This window comes from Lepidochelys kempii, chromosome 4 (assembly GCF_965140265.1).
Source record: "Lepidochelys kempii isolate rLepKem1 chromosome 4, rLepKem1.hap2, whole genome shotgun sequence".
Lineage (NCBI taxonomy): Eukaryota > Metazoa > Chordata > Testudines > Cheloniidae > Lepidochelys > Lepidochelys kempii.
In genome coordinates, this window is record NC_133259.1 from 32,672,794 (window position 1) to 32,700,373 (window position 27,580).

A 27,580-nucleotide genomic window follows, 5' to 3' on the forward strand; every position below is an offset into this window, starting at 1 on the left:
GTTTATGTCTGTCAAAATGTTTATGTCTGTCAAAATATTTGGAGAGTCGGTTTTGATCTATTGCACAGAAAAACTGGCTGGATTTATCTTAGCATTTTTCAGACATGATTTTGGTAAATTATGACATTTTGGTGGTGGTGTAATCTAAAGGATACTTTTCTAGTCAATGTTATGCAGGATTATCACATTAACTTTATTCTACAAAATCTTATTGAAATAAGGTAGAGGGGAAATGGGGGTTGTATTTGTACAGTAAGTGTAATATTGTTTCATATTGCATAAAGAGAGTTTGGACTGGAGTCTGATCTCATTTACATTGACATAATCCTGGAATAACTCCATTAAATTCAGTGAAGCTACTCTGGATTTGTTCACATTACTAATAGCCAGAGTGTCCGCAGTATGTAGCATGTAGAAATAGTTGGCTTTTCTACCCAATGGAGTAGTTGCTACTGAATAAAGTCACTTATTTAATGCACCATGGGTTTCAATAGAACTTTGCCTAATTATCAGTCTACTTAGGCGTTCTGCATAATACTGACATAATATGACATAGTTTCTGTTCAAGAAGGCTAAGAAGGTTGCTGCTGCGCCTGAGGGGACAAAAACCACATTCCACTTGGGAAAATGTCCTGTGCTAGTACTATTAATTAAGACTAATCATTAAACAAACAGACAAAAGCTAAGCTATAAGGGATACATTTTCCATTTGTGATGAGGGAATTAATTCCGTCAGCAAGAATAGGCGCTGTATTTTGTATTGAATAGTCTGCATACTGCTTTGAAAATGGACCCCATAAATCTGATGAGTTTACAAAAGCAAGGGAATGCAGAGTGGCTCTATGGTTTGACCAAGGGATGATCTTGCTCCAGCTTTAACTCTTGCTAGCCATTTCCAAACAAATGGTCAAATGAATGCTTTGCCGAGGTGTGTGAGCTTCTGGGTATAGATTATGAAATATCCTTTTTGTCAAAAGATTAAACTCCAAGTGGTTTGCCTGAGCATTTTATACAGCACTGTACATCTAACTGCCTAGTGAGCCTTTTGTTCTTTCTAGTTTTGCTTCCTGTAGAGCCTCAGGATTTCTGCTTCCAGATGGCCCACTGATGTAGTCTGTTCTCAGAAAAAGCGCCCAATGGCCCACTTTTTGGCTCTGCATCTGGCTTAGGTTTAGGTTTGACTTCAAGATTCAGGTTCAAGGCTGAATGAAGTCAAGAGTTCAGGGTTATTGACACTGAGATCTCAGAGGTGGTGGTGGCCTCTGATGGTGAAAAACATAACAGGTTAGCCATTCTCCAGGTGGGTTTTCTCCATTTTTGGCAGAAAATCTGTATGTGACCAAGAAAATAAGACCCAACTGGTTTTGGCTCTAAAGCTGTTGGGAAGAATAAACACAGAGGTATTCAAGTATGAACCTACCCTGCCTTCCCAAATTCCAAGGGGCTTAGATAAGGGTTCTCATTTTGGCCCATCTCTACTGTTGATCCATTTCCTAAGGGCCTCTTACATACCACACAGGCTGCAGTACTTGGCCACAGCATAGTGTGTTAAGAGCAGAATATAATCATCCCTTTTCCCCCTCTTTTAAGGACACTATGTGAGATTTTGTTAGCACATAAATATTGTCTTGAGGCAGTAGTTTCTTGTATATAATCAACATAAAATTAAACACATTGCTGGCTTGAATTTTCATACACAGAAGTCCAAGTCTTTAGAAGTCCAAGTGACAAAAGCATTACTAAGGACACCTGGTTTCTATTCCTGGCTCTGTCACTGACCTGCTGGGTGACCTTGGGCACATCGCTTCACTGCTCTATGTCTCAGTTTCCACATCTGTGAAATGGGGACAACAATGCTTACCTTCCATTGTAAGGTACTTTGAGAACGGTGGCTGAGAAGCACTATAAGAGCTAAGTATGCTTATTTTCCAGCAAAATAATAGGCTTGTACATTAAAAGTTTAGCATAATTAGTTAAATTAAGTATGACTTTGATTTAACTGCAAATTTTTAAAAACATGTATGTTTTTGTTGATGTAGGGTTATGGAAGAATGTGTTCATGTTTTGGTAGTGGCGTGTGTCAATGGTAATGTAGATTGTGATTCACACTACAGAGGCCTGGAACAAGCAATGTTGTGTTTAATGTTTTGTTAAAAAGAGAAGCATTGTTCCAAACTGGACCACTGTGGGAGGCTGTTTATTGAAACTCTCATATGGTAGGCCAGCAGTTCTCTTCTGATGATGGGTGGGGTAGGAAGAATAAACTAGGGGGTGTGTAGGGACTAATGAAGTTGTGGGAAGACCACTGGAACTGTCAGCGTGGCTGAGTAAATTGTTCGATGGTTAAAGAAATCCTTGTAAAGGGGTTTAAAGGGCACATGGAGGTTGGGAAGAACTCCATACAGAAAGGAGAGACCTGCTCAGAAAACTTCAGCAGAAGTTACTGTGATTCTTTCAGTCCTATGAAAGCAATGGGGTGTACAGTTTCTCAAAGGACTGATTCTGTGTCTATGCATTCCACCCCTCCATTCAGAGTGCAACAGGGCCAGTCTTAGACCAAATGCCACCCCAGGCGAGGAGCGTCTTTGATGCCCCCCTCCCTCCATTTGTTCAACTTTTGAATATAGACTACCGGAAACATTTTACTTCAAACATTCTATTTTCCCTTTTGTTGCTAACAACAAAAACAGCACCCCGATCCTGGCTCCCCAAGTGGTCGCCTGGGTCACTTGCCCCTAAATCCACCCTTTAGTATAATATAAACATGATGGATGGAGCTTTTCTAAAGTTAAAATCAAAAGATTATGATCCTTTTGAAATCCATTACCAGTAAGACTAAAGACGCGCGTGTATGTGTATAAAAATCATAGTAGGGGCGGGGCATGAAGTGAGATACAATAGGAACACCATAGTTTGATGGCCAAAGAATTGCCTATGTCACCCTATAACCGCACATAATAGAGTTATTACCCCAAGAGATAATATAAGAAAATAAAACACAGAAAAATAATTTATTTTGAGCCAAAAGTTAAAATTTTATTTTGAATAGCAATATCCCTCCCAAAAAATAAAATTCCTTTTATGTAGTGAAATATCCATTTGAAAATGGCAAAATAAAGCTATTTCTCTTATTATTCTCTCCTAGTTATTGTACACATTTAATCTGATCTGAATAGCAATCTATCTTGAGGTTTAATACTCCAAGAAGCCAAAGGTGTAGTGGCTTTTGAGAAAGCAGAAAAGTCAATCAGAGGTGTGGCGTGGGTGGGTTTGTTTTTTGGCAGATGGGCCTATTTGAAGCTGCCCAGGATTAGCAAGAAGTGGGACTTCTTAGGAATATCATTTATGTAAGGGGAATACTGCTGTATGTCCAATAGCAAAGAGATTCAAACACATCGACTTGGCAAAATGCAGCATTCCACTGAGATATTGAAATTTTAGGAAAGGCCCATTACCTCCCAAGCTGCAGAACTCACTCTGCAAAGCTGATCTAACTTGGGTTGGCATAGCTGGTTATCTTGAAACCTGCTAGGTGGTTTTGGCTCCCTTCGGTGCTGATCCTGCAACTAATTCCAAGTGGGTAAAGATCTCTCTGCCCATGTACAGCCACAGTGACTTTGGTGGAGCTCTGCATGGGCATGTATCCAGTTGCAGGCTCTGGGCCTTTTGTCTTTAATTAAATGAACATAAGATGTATAGAAATAAAATAATAGAAAAATATGGAAGATTTCTCCTTATAATTTCTGCAGTTCATTTAGGGAGGGTAATGTGACTAAGGATTAATGACTTTTGTGTCTTCATGGCCTGGTGCTGAGCAACTTCAACACCCATTGTACTTAGCAGGATTTAGGTCTTTTATCACCTTGTAGGACTGGACTCTAAAGGCCTGAACCAAAGCCCACTGAAGTCAATGGATGTCTTTCCATCCACTTCAGTGGGCTTCAAATCAGGCCCTGAACGAGAGAGACATCACACCAGTGTTGGAGTTCATCATCATCCATTCAAATTGCTTCCTCTATCAAAGCCAGTTTATTACTATACATAAAGTATACTTATATTTATTTGTATATAAATATATTATACTGTTTTAAGTGGTTCTGAAATACAGGACAGAAAGCAAACAATTAATTTGTTTTGATACATCACATTGCACTAACATACTGGCACCTGCCCAGAAAGGCTGCTGTTTTCATAGTCACAATCATTTGTGTTTTACAGTCTGTTACGTAAAACTGATTAGCTGAATACAGGAGGAGTTTAGCTCACTTAAGTGTTTGTCAACTAACATATTCTCCCAAGACTTTATTTTATGAGAGAGAACAAACATACTGAAATCAAGTCTTTAGGGTCACAAGCTAAAACAAATCATAGAACAATTCTGAAGTTATCAAACACTTGAGTGGGACCAAGGAACCACTGTGCAATTAACTACTCAACAAAATGTGTAGGGACAGACCATTTCACCAAAGCATTTTCCACCAGCCACAGTAGTATAAGCTACATAGGATAGATACAACCCATTTACATTAGACTCATTTTTAGAAAGATTGCTAATCCACATTTTAACCTCTCACATCTAATATCCTAATTTTAACACCAACCTGCACCCTGATTTGTAAATGGCTTTTATCAGTAACTATCATCTCTTGGAAAACAGGACAGGACTGCCTTGTCATATCTACCGTAACATACATTCTAATCCATGATTCCAACTACTCAGGTTGCTTGTTGACTGTATTCCATTTGCATCGCTGTGTCCTTATTTTGTAAGGTAAATGCAGTTGCTAGTTTACTGTGACATTCTCCCGGTGGGCTCCATAGGAGTAGTTCTCCTTTGCATCCAGTCGCTTTTATGCGCTATCTGGGAGATCGGACACAAATCACTTGTGACTCTGATGTACAAATGTTTGTAAGCATGGGTTATTTTCCCACAGGCACAACTTAAAGAGTTTTCAGACTTACCCTGCTTTTTGACATTTTTATTAACTAGTTGAAAATATTTTCTTTAAATAGTCACTATACAATATCACTGCTTAGCAAGAACAAAATTCTGCTCTTAGCTGCATGAGTGTAAATCTAGAGTAACTCCATTGACTCCAGTGAAATTATACTGGATTTATACTTGTGTAAATTAGAACGGAATTTGGCTCCAGTGGGCTGAATTCATAATTGGTGTAACTTCCTTGACTTCAGAAGGCCAAATAAATCCCATGAACTGCTGCCAACTGTCATTATTTTATCCTAGGTTTACAATACTTAGTGTTTTTCTTACAGTCTGAGCTCCTGGAGTCATGTGACTACAAGAGAATCTTAGCTTTCATTGAAAAAAGATAAGTCTCTAGTCCTCATGTTTGTAGAGTAGAGATTGAGACTGTGACCCCCCCCAAGGCTCCAAATGATGAAGGCAAAGAAAAAGAAACCATCACTTATTATTTTTAAATTATGATTTTTAGCGTCTGACTCGTGAATTTTGAACAGTTTGAATTGGATGTGTGGTTTTTAAAAAATAAAAACAAAGATTTTTGTATTTGGACTTAATCTAATTTAAAGGAATTGAGACTATCACATCTGAATCCAGTGAAACTTCATCTGTCAAAATTCTACTGTACAGTACTGCAATATAAATAGGACATAAGTAAATGAGTCCATGGTATGGCATCAGATAAAGCAAATGACAGTTCAGTCTTCACTACTGTTCCTAGGCTAGCTTTAATCTAGCTAGCATGGGTATGCCTACCCATGCTATACTCGCAACTTCATTTTCTGAGTAGATGTACTCATAGTGGAGTAAGGTACTACCCCCTGAGTTAAATTCTGGTTTTGTTTAAGTCAATGGCAAAGCTCCCAGGATTTGAATCTCGCCCTGTATGTTTAAATACAGTATCATTTGTTTTTCACCTTGACAAATTAAACAAAATGTGTAAAATGCTGTATATTTTTTGAAAATACTGCACAGAAATAATTGTTTTAAAAAAGTCTACTGTATTATTTCCCCTCTGTTAAACCACTGAGATTAGCCCACAATACTTTACCTACCTGTGGTCTAGCTTCTTATTTGTAATGTTTACTGAGGCTTTAAATAAACATAAAATAAATTAAAATGAATGCAATTTTTCCCCGTTACTCAGATAAAAGAAGTGGCATTATAGGGTGAAAATGTTAGCCTCATTCAAGTCAATGGCAAACTCCCATTGATTTCAGTGGAGTCAGGATTTCACCCCTAATTTCAAAAGACATGTGGATCACTTTCACCTCCTTTTTATTTCAGCCTGCATAGAAATGATTAGAGACCACAGAAACACAGAACTGAACATCTGAACAGCACAATCCTTGGCTTCTGTTGCTTCTGATGCTTCTGTTCTGACTGAATTCAAGTTTAATTTTGCCTTTTTCATCCTTAATTATTTTGCTTCTCTTCAGTTACTGCTACCTTTCAGCCCGGGGAAAAATGAAGCAGGAGAAAACAGCTTATTGTGCATTATAATTATCTGCTTCCAAATCTGTGAAATACCATCGTTTACACCTTTAATTGGTTTTGTCTAATAGCTCCTATACAGTAGTTCTATAATTTAAGTTCATGTCATCTTCATTACTGAATATCACATTTTGCTGTTGGTTGTGTACGGTAAAATAAGGCCAGAACATCAATAACCTACATAACACACATGTAAACTTGTTTTTCTGCTTGTTATAGTTATGGGTAGGCCCCCAAGGACTTTCTGATTCTTTTAAAAGCATTCACATAATACGGAATGTAACTTTATTTTTTTTCTTCTTCACATAATGAGACACTGAAAGCCCTTGTCATCTCTAATAGGATATTACGCAGCTCTGGTTTTATGAATGTCAGCACAATTAAAGCCAAAATAATAATAAAATAATAATAATAATACTTTGTACTGTACAATCTCAAATTAAAGCAAGAGAGATAATGACAACTTTTGCATTAGCCAGAAAATGTGACTCTTCCAAGAGACTTTTTTCTTGTTGACAAGTCACATAACGTGTATATGGGTGTAGCTGTGTATATTCTATGCAGAACAGCAACCCCTATTCTGTTCATCTAGTTCTTCTAATTGTTTAGTTAAACTACCGAACTGATACAATTTAGAATACTACATTAACACATTTAACATCAAGTTTACATACTTGCTTTTTTAAATACTAGGAACTTGTACACATTTTATTTGGCTTTGTAAGGACTGAAATATTACAGATAATGCAATCTACTTTTCTTTGAAAGAATATGGCTCTTATCAACTAACTCTCTCTGGGGTTCAGAGTGAAATACCTTTTCTTCTATCTGTAGCTGATTTGAGAACAGGATGTCTTCTTAAGTGGTCAGCAGGATGCTACAGTACAGATTGTTCTTAATTAAGGATAATTCTCTCCGGACATTAGACTTAAGCTGTTGCAGCAAAATTATTTCATTTAGACTAATTTTTCTATACAAGTCTCAAGAAAAACTATTCCAAGTATGTTTTGTTGTAATATCTCCACATGACCAGAGGAGGGCACTTTAAACATCTTTGCACTGCTCATGAAGCAAATGCAGAAACACAGTGTAACCCAATGTCACATACAGTCCTGCCGAATGCTATTAAGGTTGCAGATATCTTTTTCTGAAGTTCACAAAAATATAAAATATGTACTGTACCACAGGGCTCTATTTTGTAGATAGAGAGAGTGCCTATCTCTAGCTATCTAGATTTTCTTTTGATTCCTCCCCATTTTCATTTTCTTCAACTTATATTATACTGCTGATTAATCTGAGACTCACAGATAATTGTTAAAAATATTTTGGGGTTCTCTCCCTTACCCTCCCTACCCACTGCTCTGTTGCTAGCCCGAGGTAATTTAACAGAGATTGATTTAACCCTCTGTCTTATTCTACTGCAGAAATTCCTTGACTTTGATTGGAAAATGCACTTGGAAAAAGCACTCTCTGAGATATGATATGTATTGCAACAGCACATCTCATCACATTAAAATCTTGTAAAATTACTGCTCCTCTCTGCCTGCTCAAAGCATTGATGTTGCATAGCAGATCTGCATACACAGCATAGTACAGAGTGGGGAAATCAATCTTTTAGCTACTAAATTCACTACTGCAATGGAATTCAATGACTTTCCATAACAAACATTCAAGATAGCTATTCATTTTTCACTTTGGGGCTAAACACGTCAACCCTTTAGGATGAAGTTTTAATTTTGTAACTGCACTGGTATCATAGATACAAACAGTTTGCTCTCTGCTTTGTTTTGTTCAAATTTAATGCAGAAAAAAGATTAGAAAGGATATAGAAATAATTTGTTTTTAATAAAAGTCTTTCTTCCATCTTTGGGGAAGAACAACGCTTATTTTTTCTCTCACAAAATGTTATTTTCTTTCCTTTTTCAGAGCTGACAGGTACAAGAAGGAAGATGTCTTTCCTCAGCAGTCCTTTGAGATGGAGTAGAATTCAATGAGTCCTCACCATGATAGGATCATAAACTTACTGGTTTAAACCAACCTAGCTGTCCCTAAGCTGCCAAGTTTTAGCTGCACCATTCATGTTTCCTTGTGCCATTTTCTTTTGTTTGTTTTTATTTTGTTTTTCTTGATGACCCTGAGCTATGGCTTCTGTCTTGTTTATACCACTAGTCAGCCTTCCTTGCTTTTCTGGTTTTGCCGATGTATGCCTCAAAGAAGAAATGGCAGAATAACACGAAGTAGCTGAGGTACATGAGAGAAGACCAGATGATGTTCTGAACGTGGGAGTGGCACTGCCCCTGTTGCATCCAGGAGAAGACCAGGTAATTAACTACACAACCAATCAACATCTGAGTGATCTGTGATAAGGTGATGAACATGGCAAACTTGCGTGAGACTCTGAAGCCAGCAGCCCGCAAGGCATAGTAAGAGTACATAACGGCATGGACCCCATAGTTCATGGTCATAAACCAGCCACCACCAGCCACCATGTCCTTGTAAGAGTACCAAGAATAAAGCAGCACCGTAATGTGGTGGTACCAGTGCAGGAAGATGAGCTTCTGTTTCCTAAGAATAATGAATATTGTATCTCCTGTAAGAGAGAAGACGGGGGGAGGGGGGGAAAATATCAGAAACAAATCAAACTACTTTATAATTCTTATGTTCTGCCAGGTTTAAAATGGTGGGAAGTTATTTAGATTGTAGTGTTTTGATGAAAACCTCGGATCTAAACACCCCATAACTTTACTGGAGTTTAGAAACTACTTCTGTATGTATGTCCAGAGTCAGATTTTACAAGTGTCCCTTTGTCCTTATGATAGGAAACAAAAACTCCAGGTCCAAACACTGTCTGTACTGGGGGGGGGGGGGGTCTTTGTTTGAAAAGAACATAGGATCCAATCTTTGTTGCATGGGTAACTGCTATTTTAAAATGCTACTGCTTAATTCAGAGACATTCTCTGCTCAAGAGGCAATCTGTGAAAGTCTCTCATAAGCATTGTATTTTTGACTTGTGTTTTTACGTTTTGAGCACAAGCAATGTCCATTGGTCTGATGCAACTTCAGGAAGCACTGGTATTTAACAGACACCGGGAAACCACGTTGAACAAACCAAAAGCTAATGATAGTAAGGGAAGACTGACGATGTGTTGTCCCTGAGGTTATAAGGCAGAAAATTCAAGTCAACATTTTCAAACCTAGGTGCCTAAAATTAGACTCCTAATCCTATATTTAGGCACATGAAAGAAAGTATCTGATTTTCCAACCCCTGCTCACATGAAAGTCAATGAGAGTGGTAGCTGCTCAGGTGCCTAAATAGGGATTTAGATGCCCAAATTTAGACATCCCTACCCCCCAGGTTTGAAAATTCCAATCACAGAGCGCAAAGATTTTATATCACTGGATCCTGGCATATAGGACAAAGTGAAGAAAACTCCTTATGGACCCATCCTCTCCTGTGTCTGTTTGCTGGTGGAGTTACAGTAGGGTGAGAGATGAATCAGGCTCTGTGGAGTTACACAATGCAGTGACAATCACGAGTGACTGAGGGAAGAGTTTGTGCCATTGCGTTTTCACCAATATATATCTAGTCACCTGTGGCACTCAGCGTTAATATAAATAGGAACAGGAGGGACTATACTAAAAATGTTTTTGTAGCAAAGTTCTGTGTCTATGTAACTATTAAGAAATCTGTTTAATGTACATGTCTTCAGAGTTTATATAAAGAATATTGTGACTTGAGCAAACTATTGTCAAATCGTTCACTGCTGATCTACACAAAGGTCATTAACAAACAAAGAAAGTGAGTCTCTCTGCAAGAGAGGTTTAGGTTTTTCTGCTTTAGGTTTTTCCCTCCATGCAAGCAGGATTTTTTGAACATAACTGCCAGAATTGTTAAAGGGACTGTAGTGATTGGGGCGGGGAGAGGTGGAGAGAATATAACATAAAACAATGAGTACAGTCACGTTTTTCAAAATGATTAGTGACTTTGAGTCCTCAGTTTTTTGGCTGCCCAACTTGGGACATAGGCAATGGGGCTGATTTTCAGGAGTAGGTGCTCAGCAATTTAGTTTAATAAGGTCCATTTAAGATGCCTCAAAAACCTGAGCCAAATCACTAATTACTTTTGAGAATCTTGATTGCACCTTCCACTGACACTTCACTCAGAGCTCGCACCCAACCAGGCCTGAGGTTTTGAAAAGTTTCTGGGACTTTTTTCTCCTATTGGTTGTCATTTCCCCACATTTCTGCACTTCCTGGTTGTGGCTTGACTAAAAGTACTAAATAATGGAAATCATAAAAAGAAAAGTCCTGTGCTGTTTCTAGCCAAACTGAAGCAGGAAGTACCAGACATCTCAAGGGAGAGCCTGCTCTCATGAGAGTTTGAACTCATTTTTTAAGACTCAGGTCAATAAACTCTGTTCTCAGTAGCTCCATTAATGGCAATGGAGTCATTCTGGATTGACTGACTAGTGTGACAGCATCGGGCTCAACAGGCTCAAACAGTCTGAAAAAGTATCTGAATGCTTGAGACTTATACAAATCAACCTGAAACAGCTGCATTCCCTTATTACTATGCAAAATGCTACTGTATATGTAACCTGTACCACTGGAGAGGGAGTGCAAGTGTGAACACTTCCTGGTTTTAGAGAGAAAACGAGGTAATTTTGAAATACCTCATATCCCTTTCCTCCAAATGCTCATGCTATTGCTGCAGAAAGATATTTTAGTCTTCTTCCCCTTACTGTTTCTTTCCTCTCTTCCTGCTGTTTGCCACTACTGCACTGATCTTCATTATTTTATTTATATGCATATGCTCTTATTATACACAGTGATTTATGGGGGGGAAGTGTCAAGCATGAAGCACAAAGTGTGTTTATAGGTGCATATATCCTTGAAGAATCCAAAAGACGAACGTTAGTAAGGGGTGGAACTGAACCTATGCCTTACATACTAAGGCTACAGTTCCACTCACTTCTGTTTGCTTCATTCGGTGCAGGAATGCTGAGTCACATTTGTTAGCACCTACATTTGTAGCAGATAGTTCCTGATTTTAACAAAACCAAATCTAAGTGGGTTTTCATGTAATTCAAACAGTAAGAAACCAAAGAGTCTGAAACAGCATGAAGGGGGCTGTGTGTCTTGTCTCATGAGCTGTATAAAATTGCTCATCTGAAATCCACTGAATTGAGTTTGCTGCTGAAATGCAAACCTATTCCTGCTGTATATCTGTATTTAGTGAATTCTGCTGCTCTGTGAGGTTTCAGTAACCTGCAGTCTCAGAAGTGAACTGGAGGGCTGCTGAACCGTTGTCCCCTACTTTGTATTAAGGCCATTCTCTCTCATACTAAGAAGTCCTATTAGCAGCAAACATATAGGCTGGGTACTAAACATACTCTAGCAAGTATATTCTTTATAGCCTTAGAAAAATTGCTGGAGAGAAAACCATTTACAAAATCTGCATCCAATAGGAGGGTGGGTGGAAGAACTACAATACTATGGGAAAGGTTTTTATTTTCTGTCTGCAAGAAGCAAACTGCCAACTAAGCTTCTGGTGTGTTTGGGGGTGGGGTGGGGGGAACACACAATGTTCATGTGTGTACACACACAAAATAAGGACAAATAAAACAGAACTGAGGTAGAATGGGACCTGAAGGCTCCTGCTTCCATAGCTTGATGTTATTGTGTGTGGCTTCCAGATTTATATACAGTAAGGCAGATGCTGAGTGACCCTGAAAAGCACTCTATTAATGTTTATCTGTAATCACTGACCGCTTCAGACACGGGGCACCCTGTACACTCTAACAGTGAGTTTTTTGCACGTGGTTATTTATGGGACAGGCCTAGATAAGGTATGAAGGAATCTAGTGTATTGCTCTAAACTGGGTTCAGGACCTGTCTCCATGTAATCAGTCAAAGTACAGTGATAAGCCGAAGGCTGCAACTTTCCCTTGACACTGGATACAGTCAGTATGATGTCTATTCTTGGCTATTGAACCTGTGACCTACAGAGCTTAACCGTGAACCTCAACAGTTTGAGTTTAAGGATCCTGGCTGAAAGCTGTAACAGATTCATCTCTGCTGCAGACAACACATAGAGGGGGGACACTGAACAATGGGTTACATCAGGTTTTCTTGACCTGCTGACTAATATGTATGTTCCTGAGCTACCAGCTGCACAAAGCTGAATAGCCCCAGGAACCTAGACCTAAAACCACTTCTATTTCAAGATGGAACCTCTTTGGTTCCTTCCCCACCCCCCAATTTCTACTGATCCTAGGTGGCTTTTAGGGTAGTTTCCCATGGCCATATGGAACAGTCAACTGCTTCCTCTCCTTATACTCCAGTCTGGATAACTTTGTTCTGGCTGAACATTCTAGGAATTTCTATTAAACTTTATTTTTATTCTGAACAAACTGCATCAGGAGTACGGGCTTGATTCTGCCTTCACTTACGCTGATGTAAGTGAAGAGTAACTCCACTGAGGTTAATGCCATTTTACTGGTGAAAAGCTCATAGCAGAGGATGTATCAGATCTTATGTATATCTCTATGTTGGTTGTTGTTCAATTTCAGTCAAGAAGTCATGGTCACTAGCTCAGTGGCCGACATCCAGCCCTGCTTGGTAGCAGACTAGCCAAAAGCAACTGATTTTTAGTTATGTTCAATGAGTTGATGGTCGCTAGGTGCCCACACCACCAAAACCACAAACACTAACTAGCACCTATCAGCCATCTCAGCAGAGACCAAGGACCGAAGATAGACCTACAATTTCAGTCCTGCATGTCATCTTTCTAGATCAGGCTTGGGGTATATTAGCAGGGTAGTATGGGGGAAGCTTGAATTGCCAGTGCCTGTCCTATATCTGAGAGTGCACTTCATGGTCCAGCGCTGCTGAACTAACAAACTAAACAAGTACTAAATTTAGAAATAGGGGGCAAGGCCCAACTATTTTGCAGGAGGCCTGTGTATATGATCATTAAAGTAAAGGAATGAAGTTTCCAATGCCCTGGCTAGTACAACCATTAGATAAATGCTTATTTATCCCTAGATAAGGTGAGAGGAGAAACAAGGAACCCTATGAAGAGATAAATGAAAAACAATACAACGTGGGCTTATTTGCCACTGTCAGTCGCCTCCTATGGGAGAGGAAATTGCCCCAGCATGAATATTTTGCTTAATCAACAGGTGACGGACTGCCCCCAATCTAGCAGATAACACTAGGTAACTCTCACTTCCACGATGAACCGCTAATAGGGGTTAGGTTGTCCCTAACCCTAGCATAGGTGTACAGAAATAGTGGGGAAAACAAGGGCACAAAAGGTCTCTCTGCCTCCTTTAATACCCTCCAAAAAAGTCAAGGAGAAATAAGATCCCCTGTGCCTGGGGGAGCACAGAGACTGCTCCATCCATTGCCCCTAGTAGTACACTGTGCCCCAGAGAGGGGGCTGTGAGGTACAGGGCCATGAGCCTACTTGCCCTCCACATTGGCCCACGGAGTTAGCTTGGAGCACAGGGAATGAGCAGGTTGTATCATCTCAGGAGTACTGGGAAGCTATGGGAGGGGCACAATGCACGGGCTTCATGTGGTTCTTTAATGTCCCCAACTCAGAGCTGTGCTAAATGCCATGGGTTAGCCCAGGAGCGTGAGTTAACTACGTAAAAACCCAAGCTTGCATAAACTGAATCAAAACTGCTGAAAATTAAGGTGAATTGACCTGAGGGGTTTGGGAATCATCTTGTTCAACTTTTCATGGCTCTAATCTTAGCGCAACTGAGCTTAAAGCCTAGTGACTGAGGAATATGGGGGTTTGGGGTTTGGCTTTTTTATTTACAAGCCTGAAAAGTGCACTGAAAAGTTTCAGCAGCACTGAATGGTCTGCCTGTTTTCTGCATAAACTCTTTTGCCCAAAATGTGCACATTAAACAAAAACGAGAGCAGGTACTCACCTAGTTCGGGTGCTTTGCTTAGCACAAATGCGTACGCCCAGAATTTGCTGACAGGTCCATTGTAAAAACTCTGGTCACACACTGACTGCTTCAGGCCTTTGGTCATCAGAATGTACAGCATATAAGCACCAGTTCGAACAGCACCAAATATACTTCAGAATAGAAAGAGAAAATAAAGAACATTCAGTATACACTTAATATCTAAACTTAATCACTTCAAATCATTATAGTAAAAAGCTAGTGATGGTCTTAATTATTAGCACTTTGGGGCCAAATATTGATTCAGGTGTATAGCTCGAGTAACTTCACTGCTTTCAAGAAGTGATTCTGAATTTCCAGAGTGAGTGCAGAATGTGGGTGATCTGCTTGTTTTATTGGACTGAAATAATACCACTGGTGACCGTCTGGTACAGTCATGTCAGCTCCCTTCTTTCAGTCCTAGGGAAGTGTTACTTCAGGTGTCAAGAGTGGATGGGTATGTCTCCTTTAACTCTTGAGTGTGCAACCTGCAGAATTTCGATCTTGCTGGCTGGGAAACTTCACAGCCCACAAGCAGTGAGTTTAATAGCAGCTTGCATTTTTTATTGTTATTAACTCCCTCCTCTGGGTTTCTCAGTATGTTCCGTCATCTGTTTTCTGTGCCCCAGTCCTGCAATCCTGTACCCAGCTAGAACTCCACTGACTTCAGTGGGGAACCTGCTTCAAGAGAGGAGCTTAAGCATGTAAACTCTTTTGGTAGAAGCCCTGGCTGGCTTCATTTTGTGTCTCAGAAACCACCTGGCACATTGTTTGCTCTTAACTCATTACTAATAGAGGAACTGACAAGATAACACTAGACGAATTCATTTCATGAGACACACAAATCACCCTCATTTCCTTAAACCTGTTTGGACAGCCAGATATGTTGTGTTCTTTCAGTGAGATATATTAGGATGTACATTGTGGTGTTAATTAGCGTCATTGATGGAAGAGCTCATTTTAGATTACAACTGGCACACAGGTGGCACTATTGAAACGGCTTCGCTTCAGCAACACCAGCTGTACCATCATCTAGTAGCAACCCCTAGCTGTTGGCTCCGTAACCAGAAGGATGGAAGCCATTCTGGATGCATTACACTCCGACTTAAAAACCGAATGTGGAGAGAGACACATTCTTCTTTCTCACCCTGCTTGCTAAGTTATAAGAGCACTCATGCATACTGGTTAACTGAGTGGCTTCACTAGCATTTCTGAAGTCATACTTTGAGGAACTTTAAGTAACACAAACAGCCTGAAAAAAGTTCAGGCCTTTCACCCTCTGAATGCTCAGGCATGCAGAATTCACCACAGTGGATCCCTGTACCCCACCGCTACCCCACATCACCTCAGCCAATGCTGCCTTGCATCGCTGTGCCCCGTCAGTGCCCTGCATCACCTCAGCCAATGCTGCCTTGCATCGCTGTGCCCCGTCAGTGCCCTGCATCATCTCAGCCAATGCTGCCTTGCATCGCTGTGCCCCGTCAGTGCCCTGCATCACCTCAGCCAATGCTGCCTTGCATCGCTGTGCCCCGTCAGTGCCCTGCATCACTTCAGCCAATGCTGCCTTGCATCGCTGTGCCCCGTCAGTGCCCTGCATCACTTCAGCCAATGCTGCCTTGCATCGCTGTGCCCCGTCAGTGCCCTGCATCACTTCAGCCAATGCTGCCTTGCATCGCTGTGCCCCGTCAGTGCCCTGCATCACCTCAGCCAATGCTGCCTTGCATCGCTGTGCCCCGTCAGTGCCCTGCATCACCTCAGCCAATGCTGCCTTGCATCGCTGTGCCCCGTCAGTGCCCTGCATCACCTCAGCCAATGCTGCCTTGCATCGCTGTGCCCTGTCAGTGCCCTGCATCACCTCAGCCAATGCTGCCTTGCATCGCTGTGCCCTGTCAGTGCCTTGCATCCCCTCCCCACATCCCTGAGGTCCATCATTGTCCCACAGCACCATGCCCCATCGCTGCTCAGTTTAACTGCATCACCTCCCTCATCACTGTGACTCATCCCTTCCCAGCATCACATCCCCGCTCCCTACCTCACATCACGTTGCCTGACATCGCCACGTTGCCTCCTCCATACCTGTGCCCCATTACCAGTGCCCTGAACCACTGTTCCCAATCACTGGTTTGCGATTATGCCCCCATCACTGCTCCACATCACCTACTCCATCAGTTCTCTGCATCTCTATGCCCCTTCACTGCTTGGGGGCACTGCCCCCATTACTGTGACCCAGCAGAGCCTCCCATCACCTCCTCCATCACAGTCTCAGATCATTGTGCCCCCATCACCGCTGTGTCACTGCCCCCATCTCCTCCTCCATTGTCCCTCATCCTGTGACCCATCACTTCCCTGCATTCACCGCTTGGCCCATGTCTCCCAGTCACCTCATGGTCCCCTGTCATGGACACCCACGTGACAGTAAGAGGGGTGATGTGATGGATTTGACTGTGGAAATGTATGCATATAGGCAGTACATATTAATCACACATGCAAAAAAAGAGAAAATAAGGTGCACGTTTTTAACAGTGTGGGTAATCAGCCATTGGGACAGCTCACCTAGAGTTGTGGTGGATTCTCCATCACTTGCAGGCTTTAAATCAAGACTGGATCTTGCCAGAGATATGCCTGAGCTCAAACAGAAGTTATGGGCTTGAGGCAGAAAATACTAGTTGAGTTTCTATGACCTGTGTTACACAGAAGGTCAGGCTACACAATTATAATGGTCCCTTCTGGCCTTAAAATCTGTAAATCTATTAATCTAGGTCTTGATATCATTTTTATAAAGTCTCTTGACTTCTAGACCTATAACATTAACAGGTATGTGTAAACTGATCATTTCAGGCCAGCAAAACACCATCCCCACCCTCACCGCCATATACAGCATTGCACAAGAACATTGTACCAGACATTACAGTGGTTTTTAACTTCCTGTGGAGCATCAAGTACTGGGCTCTTCATCTGTGCTGCACATGGAGGGAAATGTTGCTTCCTGACTCCTGCACTGATCACCTTATATCATGAAGCATGAGGTTTGGATATTCTATTAGTATATATAACTACAAGTGTTATTAACATACAAGTTATCCTGTTCTTCTAAAAGTCAAGCTTCAAAAGGCAAGTGATATGATGGTGATATCATCATTTGTATTGCAATAGCTATTAGGACCCCACTGTGCTCGGTGCTGTATAAACACAGAACAAAAACAAAACATTTCTATCCTTAGCGTCTACCTGGACCTTATGGCCTCTCTTTTGTGTAGGGTTGCTTTCTTGAAGAACCTTTTTCCCAACATGCTTTTCTCATATCTTTCTGGGGCCACCCTTTAACTGTAGCAGAGACGGACAACTGCAACCTTAAAGCAGCTATATTGAAACTGGGTGCTCCTTGCTGTATCTCCTCTTCTTCCAGCTAGTAAGTATTCTAACTCCTGTTTTGCTTTCCTTTTCTGTCCTGAGGAGACAGCACAGTCTCAGTTATTTGAACTGATGATTTCCTGCAGCAGTGAATTCTACAGGCTGACTGGGATAGCTAGGTTCTTGTTTCATTTAGGAGTTGGGTGGGAAAGCAGAGATTAGTGGGATCAGATGGAACATGTCCTGGATGTGCAGTACCAAGCAGTCTAATGTCTGCACTGAGGCATTTGCTGACATGAAAATAAAACGGGGAAGAAAAAATCAGAGAGAAATATCCTCTATTATAAAGTAAAATAATTGCAAGCAACATTATGTCCATTGCTCTTTTAAAAGAATCATGTTTTAATAACATTTGCAAATCAAACAGGTTTCTGAATCATGAATTTAAGCTCAGATCAGAATATTGTCTGTCTAAAATAACAGACCAAATTATGATTGAGCTAACACTGGTGTAAATCTGGAAACTGAAGGAGTTACTCTAGATTTACATCCAAGTAACAGAGCAAAATCTGCTAGGGCATACTGATCAATTCTTAGTTTGGCATGAATGAGATCACATAGATCTTTATATATTTCTTTTTTATTAATATTGTTCTGTCATATTTCCCTTTGGTACTACATGTGTGCGTATTCTCAATTACACTGGAAGGCTAGATGGGTAACAGCAATCCCATGGCAGGACACTTAGTTTTACCTCCATGTTTCTAACTGTGAGTGACTTGTGGTTAGTATTCTACCCAGAGTTTTCCTTACTCAACCATAGTGATCTTTTATATTAGGCAGATGAGAGCAACATTACCTTTAGCATAATACATACATTTAACTGATATATTGGGCTGTGCTTTGTGCCTACACTCTATCCAGTTGACAAGCTGAAGTTACCAGACAGTGTAATGTTTAGTGAATGCCCCAAAGTGCATGTCAAACTCAGAGAAACAAAGTGGCTTTTTGTGCCCCCATCATTTAATCATGTTGTTCCTTCTGTGAGGTGTGATCAGCCAACTGATTTATGTTTCACATAGAAATGATGTGCAGGAGGGTGATGGGATTGCTTGCTCAGTAAATCACTTCCACTTCATTTTGCCCAGGCCCTGCTCTGTACTGTCACTATTGTGAGGCATTAAAATGAACTGCCTACCAAAGCAGTCTGGCTAGTGGGAATCAACTGCGATTCTAGAATTAAGGTAACTACTGAACAGTTACAGCCATTCCAAATAAAGAGATTTATCAAAGACACACTGCACTGGTAAATACTGCTTTCTCATCTGTTCAAATATAAAATGGCCTGCATTTCTTTCCCTTCAGGCTGTGCCTTCTCGAGTAGACTAACAAGAGTCCAATTGATATGTTTTGATCATGTTATGGACAGGTAAATATCTGCTAATATAAAATTAATACTCTTCACTTACTTTCTCCTTTTAACATGAGACTCTCAAAACATTTTACAACATGGATTAAGACCATGAGAGGGCAGGATCATCACCCCATTTTGGAGATGGGGGAAATTGAGGCACGGGGCAGGTAAGTGACGGGACTAAGGTCAAAAAGCAAGGTAGAGATAGGAGCTACGAATGGTCTCTAGGAACCCTGACTCTTAGGTTGCTGATTTAACCACTAGACAACATTCTTTCCACACAACTGTAATAATGGGAATTGAACCTGCTTCTGTGGGGGCTGAATTAACTCTTGGTGTCCATGCTACATAGATATGAAAGCATCTGACAAACACGACTACATATACTAAAACACTGCCACTGCAGTGCTGAGCAGAGAATGTGGTCTTATTTCAACTCTTTAAAATATCCAAAAATATCCAATTTTCTTGTTTAGCTAGCTGCAGCATCAGTACTGTGTATTATTCTACCTGGAATATTTGACACATATTTTATTTTCTGCTCACAGATCTAGAGACAAAGCCCATTTTCTGGCTCTGAATGACATGCACATCTCAGAACAGAAAACAACATCAGCCCACAAGTCAAATAGTTCCACCTATCAGCAGCACAAACAGAGCACTATGGCTGTTCTTTAAAAACAGAAACAAAACAAAAACATAGCTTTGTGGCTGCAGGCCTAGTTGAAGATGGGACCACACTGGAATTTATAAGAATTCTGCGTATGGTTCTGCTAAATTTAAAATGAATTAGTTATGTGTTACACATGTACACTGTGTCCAGATCTTTGTGTTTTGCATGTACATAGTGTCTCTTATTCCAAAGGATCCCACCATACTTTACTAACTAGGTACATATGGCACTAATGAAGTGCAGCCAATTGGATCACAGCATACTACACAAACATAAAGGCGGGGAAATTCTGGCCAAGGACTTCAGGCAAAACTCTCCTTATACACATGGGATACTTAAACCCAAAACAGAGAGGAGCTTGGCTTGTAAGAGCTCATCACAAACTCATCTTCTCCCCTCCACCAACCCACACTAAGCCTGGATTGGAACAAAAGGGTGAGCTTTGAACCACTAATTCCAGGAAAAGCCAAGCTATTACAAACTTGCAGTTCGGGTGTCACTCCCTTCCCTGGGAACATCCATGGGAAGAATTGGGGGGAAGAGAGGGCTGTCATGTGGCTATGGTAAAGATTCAGAGAAAGTCACTTTCTTCTAACACTCAGGAGGGAGCTTCATTAGAATGAGGATAACAGTATTATCCCTAAAGCTACTCGGTCTCATTGTGTTTCACTGTAGATCTTCTGCTTAGAAATGGCTCCAACCTGGCTTCCTGACACAAGTTTAAAAAACTCCAGCAAACACACCCTTGCAGTTTCCTTTTTTTTATAAAGTGTCTTTTTACAAGAATTTATATGTCACAATAAAGTATAGATCTGGACATAACATACCACTGGCTTTATCACCCTCCTGGAAGTCCGGATATCTCTTAACAGGTATAGGGAGGATGTTGAGGTGGGGAAAGAGTTTTAGGGACTTGTAGGGCCCATTAAGAATCCAGTGGCAGAATTCAGAGCTGTCTAGTTGCAACCATTGTGGGACTGGCCTAGCCCTGAGAATTGGGGATCCTTAATTCTGCCTTGACGTATTTATAAAAAGTGTGTATTCCTTGAACTGCCCATGTATCAGCAGGGAGTTTCTGTTAACGTGCACATCTGTAGAGTTAGCCAGATTTTCTACCGAGCATGCTTCATAATTAAAATCCAAATCAAAGAACTTTCATACTTAAGATAGCACATGTTCCTAATTGAGATCCATTCAGCAGCCTTCAGCCTCCTTTGCTGTATCCCAATAAAGAAAAGAATTGAGGCCACAATTTTTTATAATGAGAAGATTTACAGGTGAAATATGCTGAGTCAGATAGAAATGTCTCTAGGTCAGTTCCTAAAAATTTGACATTTTTTTCAGCACATAATAAAAGTTCATTAGCCTTAATGTTTAATTCAATAGAAGATATTTTATTGAATGTATTAGGTTTCCATTCTTCTGCCAAAGAACTGGTTTCTTAATGGTTTGGGGTGGCCTCGCTGTGCCAGCATGTCTGCATGCTGATGTAATTGCTGCAACCTCTTACAAATGTGCAACAGGTTATATTTCCTTTTAGTAATATGGAAATTGAGCTGTTGCCTGCATGTCTGAAACAACGGCATCCCCCACATTGACAGGATGAAGTGGCCTGGTGTACTACAAACACGCTGAGACGGATGAGAGATGAGGTAAAAATACCTAACAGAAAATCTCTATGCTTAGCAGAGTAAGAGAAGAATGCATAGCAACTGGTTATATAAGGGCGTCTATAGAAAAAATAATTATTTTATCAAGGTTCATAGTCAATAGATGTTCTGTATGTGTAATGCCATCTATTCCTGTAAACAGAAGTCACAAAACAATCAACATAGCCTGTCTCAAATCCTTATATTGGAAGTTGTCTTCTTTGAACTCTAGATCAGTGAAGAAGCAGATTTTAGAATCTGGAGACTACAAATCTGTGATATCACATGCACAGTGCATCAAGTTCATAACTAACATAAATGAAAGTTTGGCCCACATAAGTCAATTTGGCCCATACCTCCCCATGTTGTAAGAAACACTGCCAGTATCTTTTTGACATACATAAAACACATTTCGGACAGAAGAACGTTGAAATATAAACTTTTTTTTAAAAAGTCCTTTAAGAATGTTTATAAAGGCTTTTCTATGCTCCTACTGACGTTTATAAGGGCAACAGAGAAGCTTCTTTCAAAATGTTTCATATTTGCTGGAACCTTTTGAAGCTGGATCCCAAAATACCTGTGACCAGCTTTGTTTGAAAGTCTACCATTGAGAAGCACAGGGAACAAATTCAGCCATAGCATAAGTGGAAATAACTTCCATTTATTTCTGCAGGACTTGTACTTGCTTAAACCAGAGATAAATATGGTCCTTGGTCTTCACAGCCTTTAGAATAGTGGTCTTTTTCCTGTTTATTACAGAACAAGTTTTTCCACACATCTGAAAGAAGGCTGGCAGGAAGCTGTTGTTGAGAAACAGATATTCCTTTGGCATGCATAAGTACTGTAGGATAGTCTGCAACAAACAGCATTCAAAATTCCATTGAAAATTCCATTCAATTGCAGGGACAGGACCTGCTAGATTTTCTATGAATATGAACTACCTAATATATGGAAACAAAGGATGAATGAGCAGTATAACCCCTGATTATATTTTCCCTGAAGAGTAAACTGGTGCATATCTACATTGTTTCTCACAAACACATGAGCTTTTCCCCCTTGTTACTACCAATGAATGGGGAAACGAATGAAAGTTGCAAAGGAGCAGAACAATTAGCCAGAGTCAGTAATAATTTTGCTACACTTGATAGCACACAGAATACTACTGGGTACTTGCAAACTGGACAGATTTACTGAAGCTGTTATTTCCCTTTTTAAATTTAATCATGTCTTTACCATTTGTTTGCTTAAATGAAAAAATACACACTCTTCCATAGGTGCACAGCTTTGCAGTGGGGAAGAGACAGGTCTTATTAGTCTTGTTGAGCATAACTTCTTATGCACACTTTGGATGCCATCTAAGTAATAATGGATTTTTCGGAAGGAATGGATTCTCCTATTGACCACAAGTAATAATTTATCTTTTGACAGCTTCAACATATTTTCCTTAGCTGGCCAGTGGGAACACTGATGTGACCTTGGGCATGATTCTGATCTCGCTTTACAATGATTTTACCCAAGTGTAGCTTCATGTCTTCAGTGGAGTTATTCCTGCTTTAAACAAATGTAAGGAGTGTGGTATTGCTGTTTGTAAATCTGGGACTGTATAAGCATGATCTTTTATCAAGCCATGGCTTTAAACTGAGGTTTTGTGTCCGTTACCATGAGATATGCAGTGTTGTTGTAACCACGTCAGTCCCAATAACAGAAGTTGGTCCATAACAGATATTACCTCACCCACCTTGTCTCACTACTCACCACGAGAGGCTAAGTTACTGATTTCTTGGTAACCAGTTAAAATCTGGAGCAGGTTAATAATGACTGAAAGCTGTTACTATCTTATGGTTGTTTAGTGACCTACGTGGAATTAACCAACCTCATTTCAATGATTAATGGAGTGGTGTCTGCATTGCAAAAACAGACATGACAATTTGGCATGTCGTCTATCTCCACATGGAAAAGAGGATAGAAATGGGTTTGTAGTCTGACAATAGGCTCGTACCCTGCCAGTGCCACATAAGGACAGCACTCTTCAGCATTATGTTGGCTGCCAGGTGCAGGAGTCAAAACACTGACCCAAAGAGTACAGGAGAACCTTATTTAACCTGATTCTAGTTATCCAAAAATTCAGAGTCAAACTGATTCTTATTCTGAATTGTGTCTTAGATACATAGAAAAGTCTTCATCTTATCCAAAACCCTGATTATACATATTATTTTCACTTCCCCCATCTCATTTTGATAAACAAGGTTTGACTGTAACTGATAAAAATGTAGTGTTCAAATAAGATATCTCTCTGAATTTTCGGAATGCTGTGCTGATCAAATTGTATCTGGTTTCTTTTAAACAAGATCTAAGAATGAGAGTGTGCACAAAGCAATCACTCTATATTTGACCTCTCGGTCTTCATCCTCAAAGGAAACCTGCATACCACCTTCAAAAGATGAGCCTGGGAGCTTAAATTCATAATTTTGCTAGACACTAAAAATAATGGACTATACACACTGTAATGAGAGTGATGCTCACCTTACCAGATCACTCTCGTTACACTGTGTATGGTAACACCCATTGTTTCATGTTCTCTGTGTATATAAATCTCCCCACTGTATTTTCCACTGAATGCATCCAATGAAGTGAGCTGTAGCTCACGAAAGCTTATGCTCAAATACATTTGTTAGTCTCTAAGGTGCCACAAGTCCTCCTTTTCTTTTTGCAGGTAAGGTAAGCTATTACCAACAGGAGAGCGGGACGGGGGGGGGGGGGAAGGGGGACCTTTTGTAGTGATAATCAAGGTGGGCCATTTCCAGCAGTTGCCAAGAACATCTGAGGAACAGCGGGGGAGTGGGGGAATAAACATGGGGAAATAGTTTTACTTTGTGTAATGACCCATCCACTCCTAGTCTTTATTCAAGCCTAAGTTAATTGTATCCAGTTTGCAAATTAATTCCAATTCAGCAGTCTCTCGTTGGAGTCTGTTTTTGAAGTTTTTTTTGTTGAAGAATTGCCACTTTTAGGTCTGTAATCGAGTGACCAAAGAGATTGAAGTGTTCTCCGACTGGTTTTTGAATGTTATAATTCTTGACGTCTGATTTGTGTCCATTTATTCTTTTACGTAGAGACTATAGTTTTTCACCTATAGTTTTTCCAGTAACAGCTCCCTTGGTGCCTATGTTTCTGCCTCCACGCATGTGCACTGCAGCCTCTCTCTAGGCATCTGGATGCCTAAATCCCAGTGCAATGCATGATCTGAAAAAATACATAAGTTCCTCTGCCTAACTTGCCTGCAGGGCCTGATCCAGAAAGTGAGCTCAGAGGCCACTTAGCAGATTGGGCCCCGCATATGAGCTAAAGGGGAGGCAAGAAGAATTTCCCTCAACTTTGAGCCCAGTGGTTAGGGTACTCAATGGGGATGAGGGAGTCCCACAGTTCAAATTCTCCCTCCACATTAAGGAGAGAAGGGATTTGAAACCTCAGTGGTGAGTGCCCTAACCACTGTACTATGGGATAGTTTATTGAGCCCCGCATTGTCTCTACTTGAAGCTGTTCCACTTTAGATAAATAATTAAAGACTCACTGGCACTAGGGGACTGGGTCTCCCACAGCCTTGGTGAGTGCTTTAATCACCAAGCTATAGAGTCATTCACAGGCTTGCTTTCTCTCTCGGGCCAACTGATGCTTTAATTATTTATACACAGTGGAGCAGCTTCAACAGGAGAGACTGAGGGAGGCAGGAGCCCCTCTCATATCAGAATATCCCATAGCCTAGTGGTTAGGGTACTGTGCATCTAAACTTTTTAAATATGTGCCTGTTAAGCTCTAAGGCCTAGGAACATTTATGTTCATCTAACACTGTTTAAGTTTAAACAAGAATAGGAACTTATTTTTGTGCAGCCCGCCAGTGTGAAAGTTCACAGAATATGACGCAAAAGCTGAGTTTTCATCACTAGTGTTGACATAGAATTTTTTTTTTTTTTGCTTTCACTGTGGACAAGTTCAAGGTTTAGGTCTGATCCTACTCAAAATCTCAAAGCTCTATTCAGTAGAATCTGATGACTTGGTCCCCTTTTTAAACAAAACCCACTGAAATCATGCATTTGAGAGCAAAACAAACAACTGACCCATGAGGTCTCAAAAGACTCCTTGGTAAGTTTTTCAGTTAATGTGATTTGGCTTTCGATTTGGAACAAAAAGCGAATCCAGGGAAGTTCAGAGTGATTTAGAATTTTATGCAAATATTTTACACGGCTCTATTAAACATGCATTGGCAAGTGCAGATATATAAATAGGTAAGTGCATGTGTCTGTTGGTGGCTGTTACTTTCCCACCTGAGGGTTTGTTTGCTGTGTGTGTCTGTGTAAAAAGTGAGATGTTGCTCTTGAGTTATTGGACACAAAGTGAGAATAGAGTAAATTAGCACTGTGAGTAAAGATTTGTCTAATGTTTTCCAGAATAAGTTATGCAAAATATTAATTTGGATCACTCTCACTTCTCTTCAGTTCTCCTTTCCCTACTCTTATAGCCTAGGCACCTCCCTCCACCTCCCAAATGGAAATATAAGGTGGCTCAAGTTTACAGAATTTAAATGACAGAGCTGTATTTCTAGTATACAATCCAAGTTCCATGCCACATAAAAGTAAGGATGGAATAATGAAGTGGTCATAAGTATTTAAAAAACCCTAAACAACCCAACTGAAAGCCTAGTTATTATAACATATTTCATTTTTGTTTACTATAGACAAAAGTTTTCAAACCTAGAGAGCTATATAAATTTTTTCAAATTTTCAGTGTGGCATATTAACAGCCCTGAACTTCCATCAGCATGAATGGGAATAAAGTATATTCAGCCCTTTGCAGGCTCGGACTCCAAATCTCCTATCTGTGCCTGCATACAGAGTGCTTTAACCTACTACAGGACAGGCCCAGCAAAGAAAATAACAGAACGCCATTAGCCGTCACCTTCAGCCCCCCACTAAAACCTCTCCAATGCATTATCAAGGATCTACAACCTATCCTGAAGGACAACCCATCACTCTCACAAATCTTGGGAGACAGGCCAGTCCTTACCTACAGACAGGCCCACAACCTGAAGCAAATACTCACCAGCAGCCACACACCACACAACAGAACCACTAACCCTGGAACCTAGCCTTGCAACAAAGCCCGTTGCCAACTGTGCCCACATATCTATTCAGGGGAGACTATCATAGGGCCTAATCACGTCAGCCACACTATCAGAGGCTCGTTCACCTGCACATCCACCAATGAGATATATGCCATCATGTGCCAGCAATGCCCCTCTGCCATGTACATTGGCCAAACTGGACAATCTCTACATAAAAGACTAAATGGACACAAATCAGATGTCAAGAATTATAACATTCGTAAACCAGTCGGAGAACACTTCATTCTCTCTGGACACTCGATTTCTGATCTCAAAGTGACTATCCTTCAACAAAAAAACTTTGAAAACAGACTCCAACGAGAGACTGCTGAATTGGAATTCATTTGCAAATTGGATACAATTAACTTAGGCTTGAATAGAGACTGGGAGTGGTTGAGTCATTATACTAAGTGAAACTATTTCCCCTTGTTTATTCCTCTTTCTCCCCCCCTCCCCCTCCCCCGGGCCACTGTTCCTCAGAGGTTCCTGTTAACTCCTGGAAATGTGCTGGAAATGGCCCAGCTTCAAAATTATCACTTCAAAAGGTTTTCTCTCCCCACATCCCACTCTCCTGCTGGTAATAGCTCATCTTAAGTGATCACTCTCCTTCCTTACAATAAGAAAAGGAGTACTTGTGGCACCTTAGAGACTAACCAATTTATTTGAGCATGAGCTTTCGTGAGCTACAGCTCACTTCATCGGATGCAAGTGAGCTGTAGCTCACGAAAGTTCATGCTCAAATAAATTGGTTAGTCTCTAAGGTGCCACAAGTACTCCTTTTCTTTTTGCGAATACAGACTAACACGGCTGTTACTCTGAAACTTCCTTACAATGTATATTTTTTCATGGTCTGTGTGTATGTATAAAATCTCCTCACTGTACTTTCCACTTTATGC

At 40.5% G+C, this 27,580-nt stretch overlaps 1 protein-coding gene across 5 annotated transcripts in view; it reads right to left on the reverse strand.

The window, feature by feature from the left end:
• Positions 1–3,026: 3,026 nt before the first annotated feature.
• Positions 3,027–27,580, reverse strand: part of ELOVL6 (ELOVL fatty acid elongase 6) — a 124,911-nt gene continuing 100,357 nt past the window's right edge. For all 5 annotated transcript variants that reach the window (XM_073340897.1, XM_073340896.1, XM_073340895.1 and 2 more), the window contains 2 exons: positions 14,422–14,573; positions 3,027–9,065 (listed from right to left, as the gene is read on the reverse strand). In XM_073340897.1, the coding sequence (XP_073196998.1) occupies positions 8,641–9,065; positions 14,422–14,573 (577 nt within the window). In that variant the 3' untranslated portion in view covers positions 3,027–8,640. The remainder of the gene's footprint in view (positions 9,066–14,421; positions 14,574–27,580) is intronic.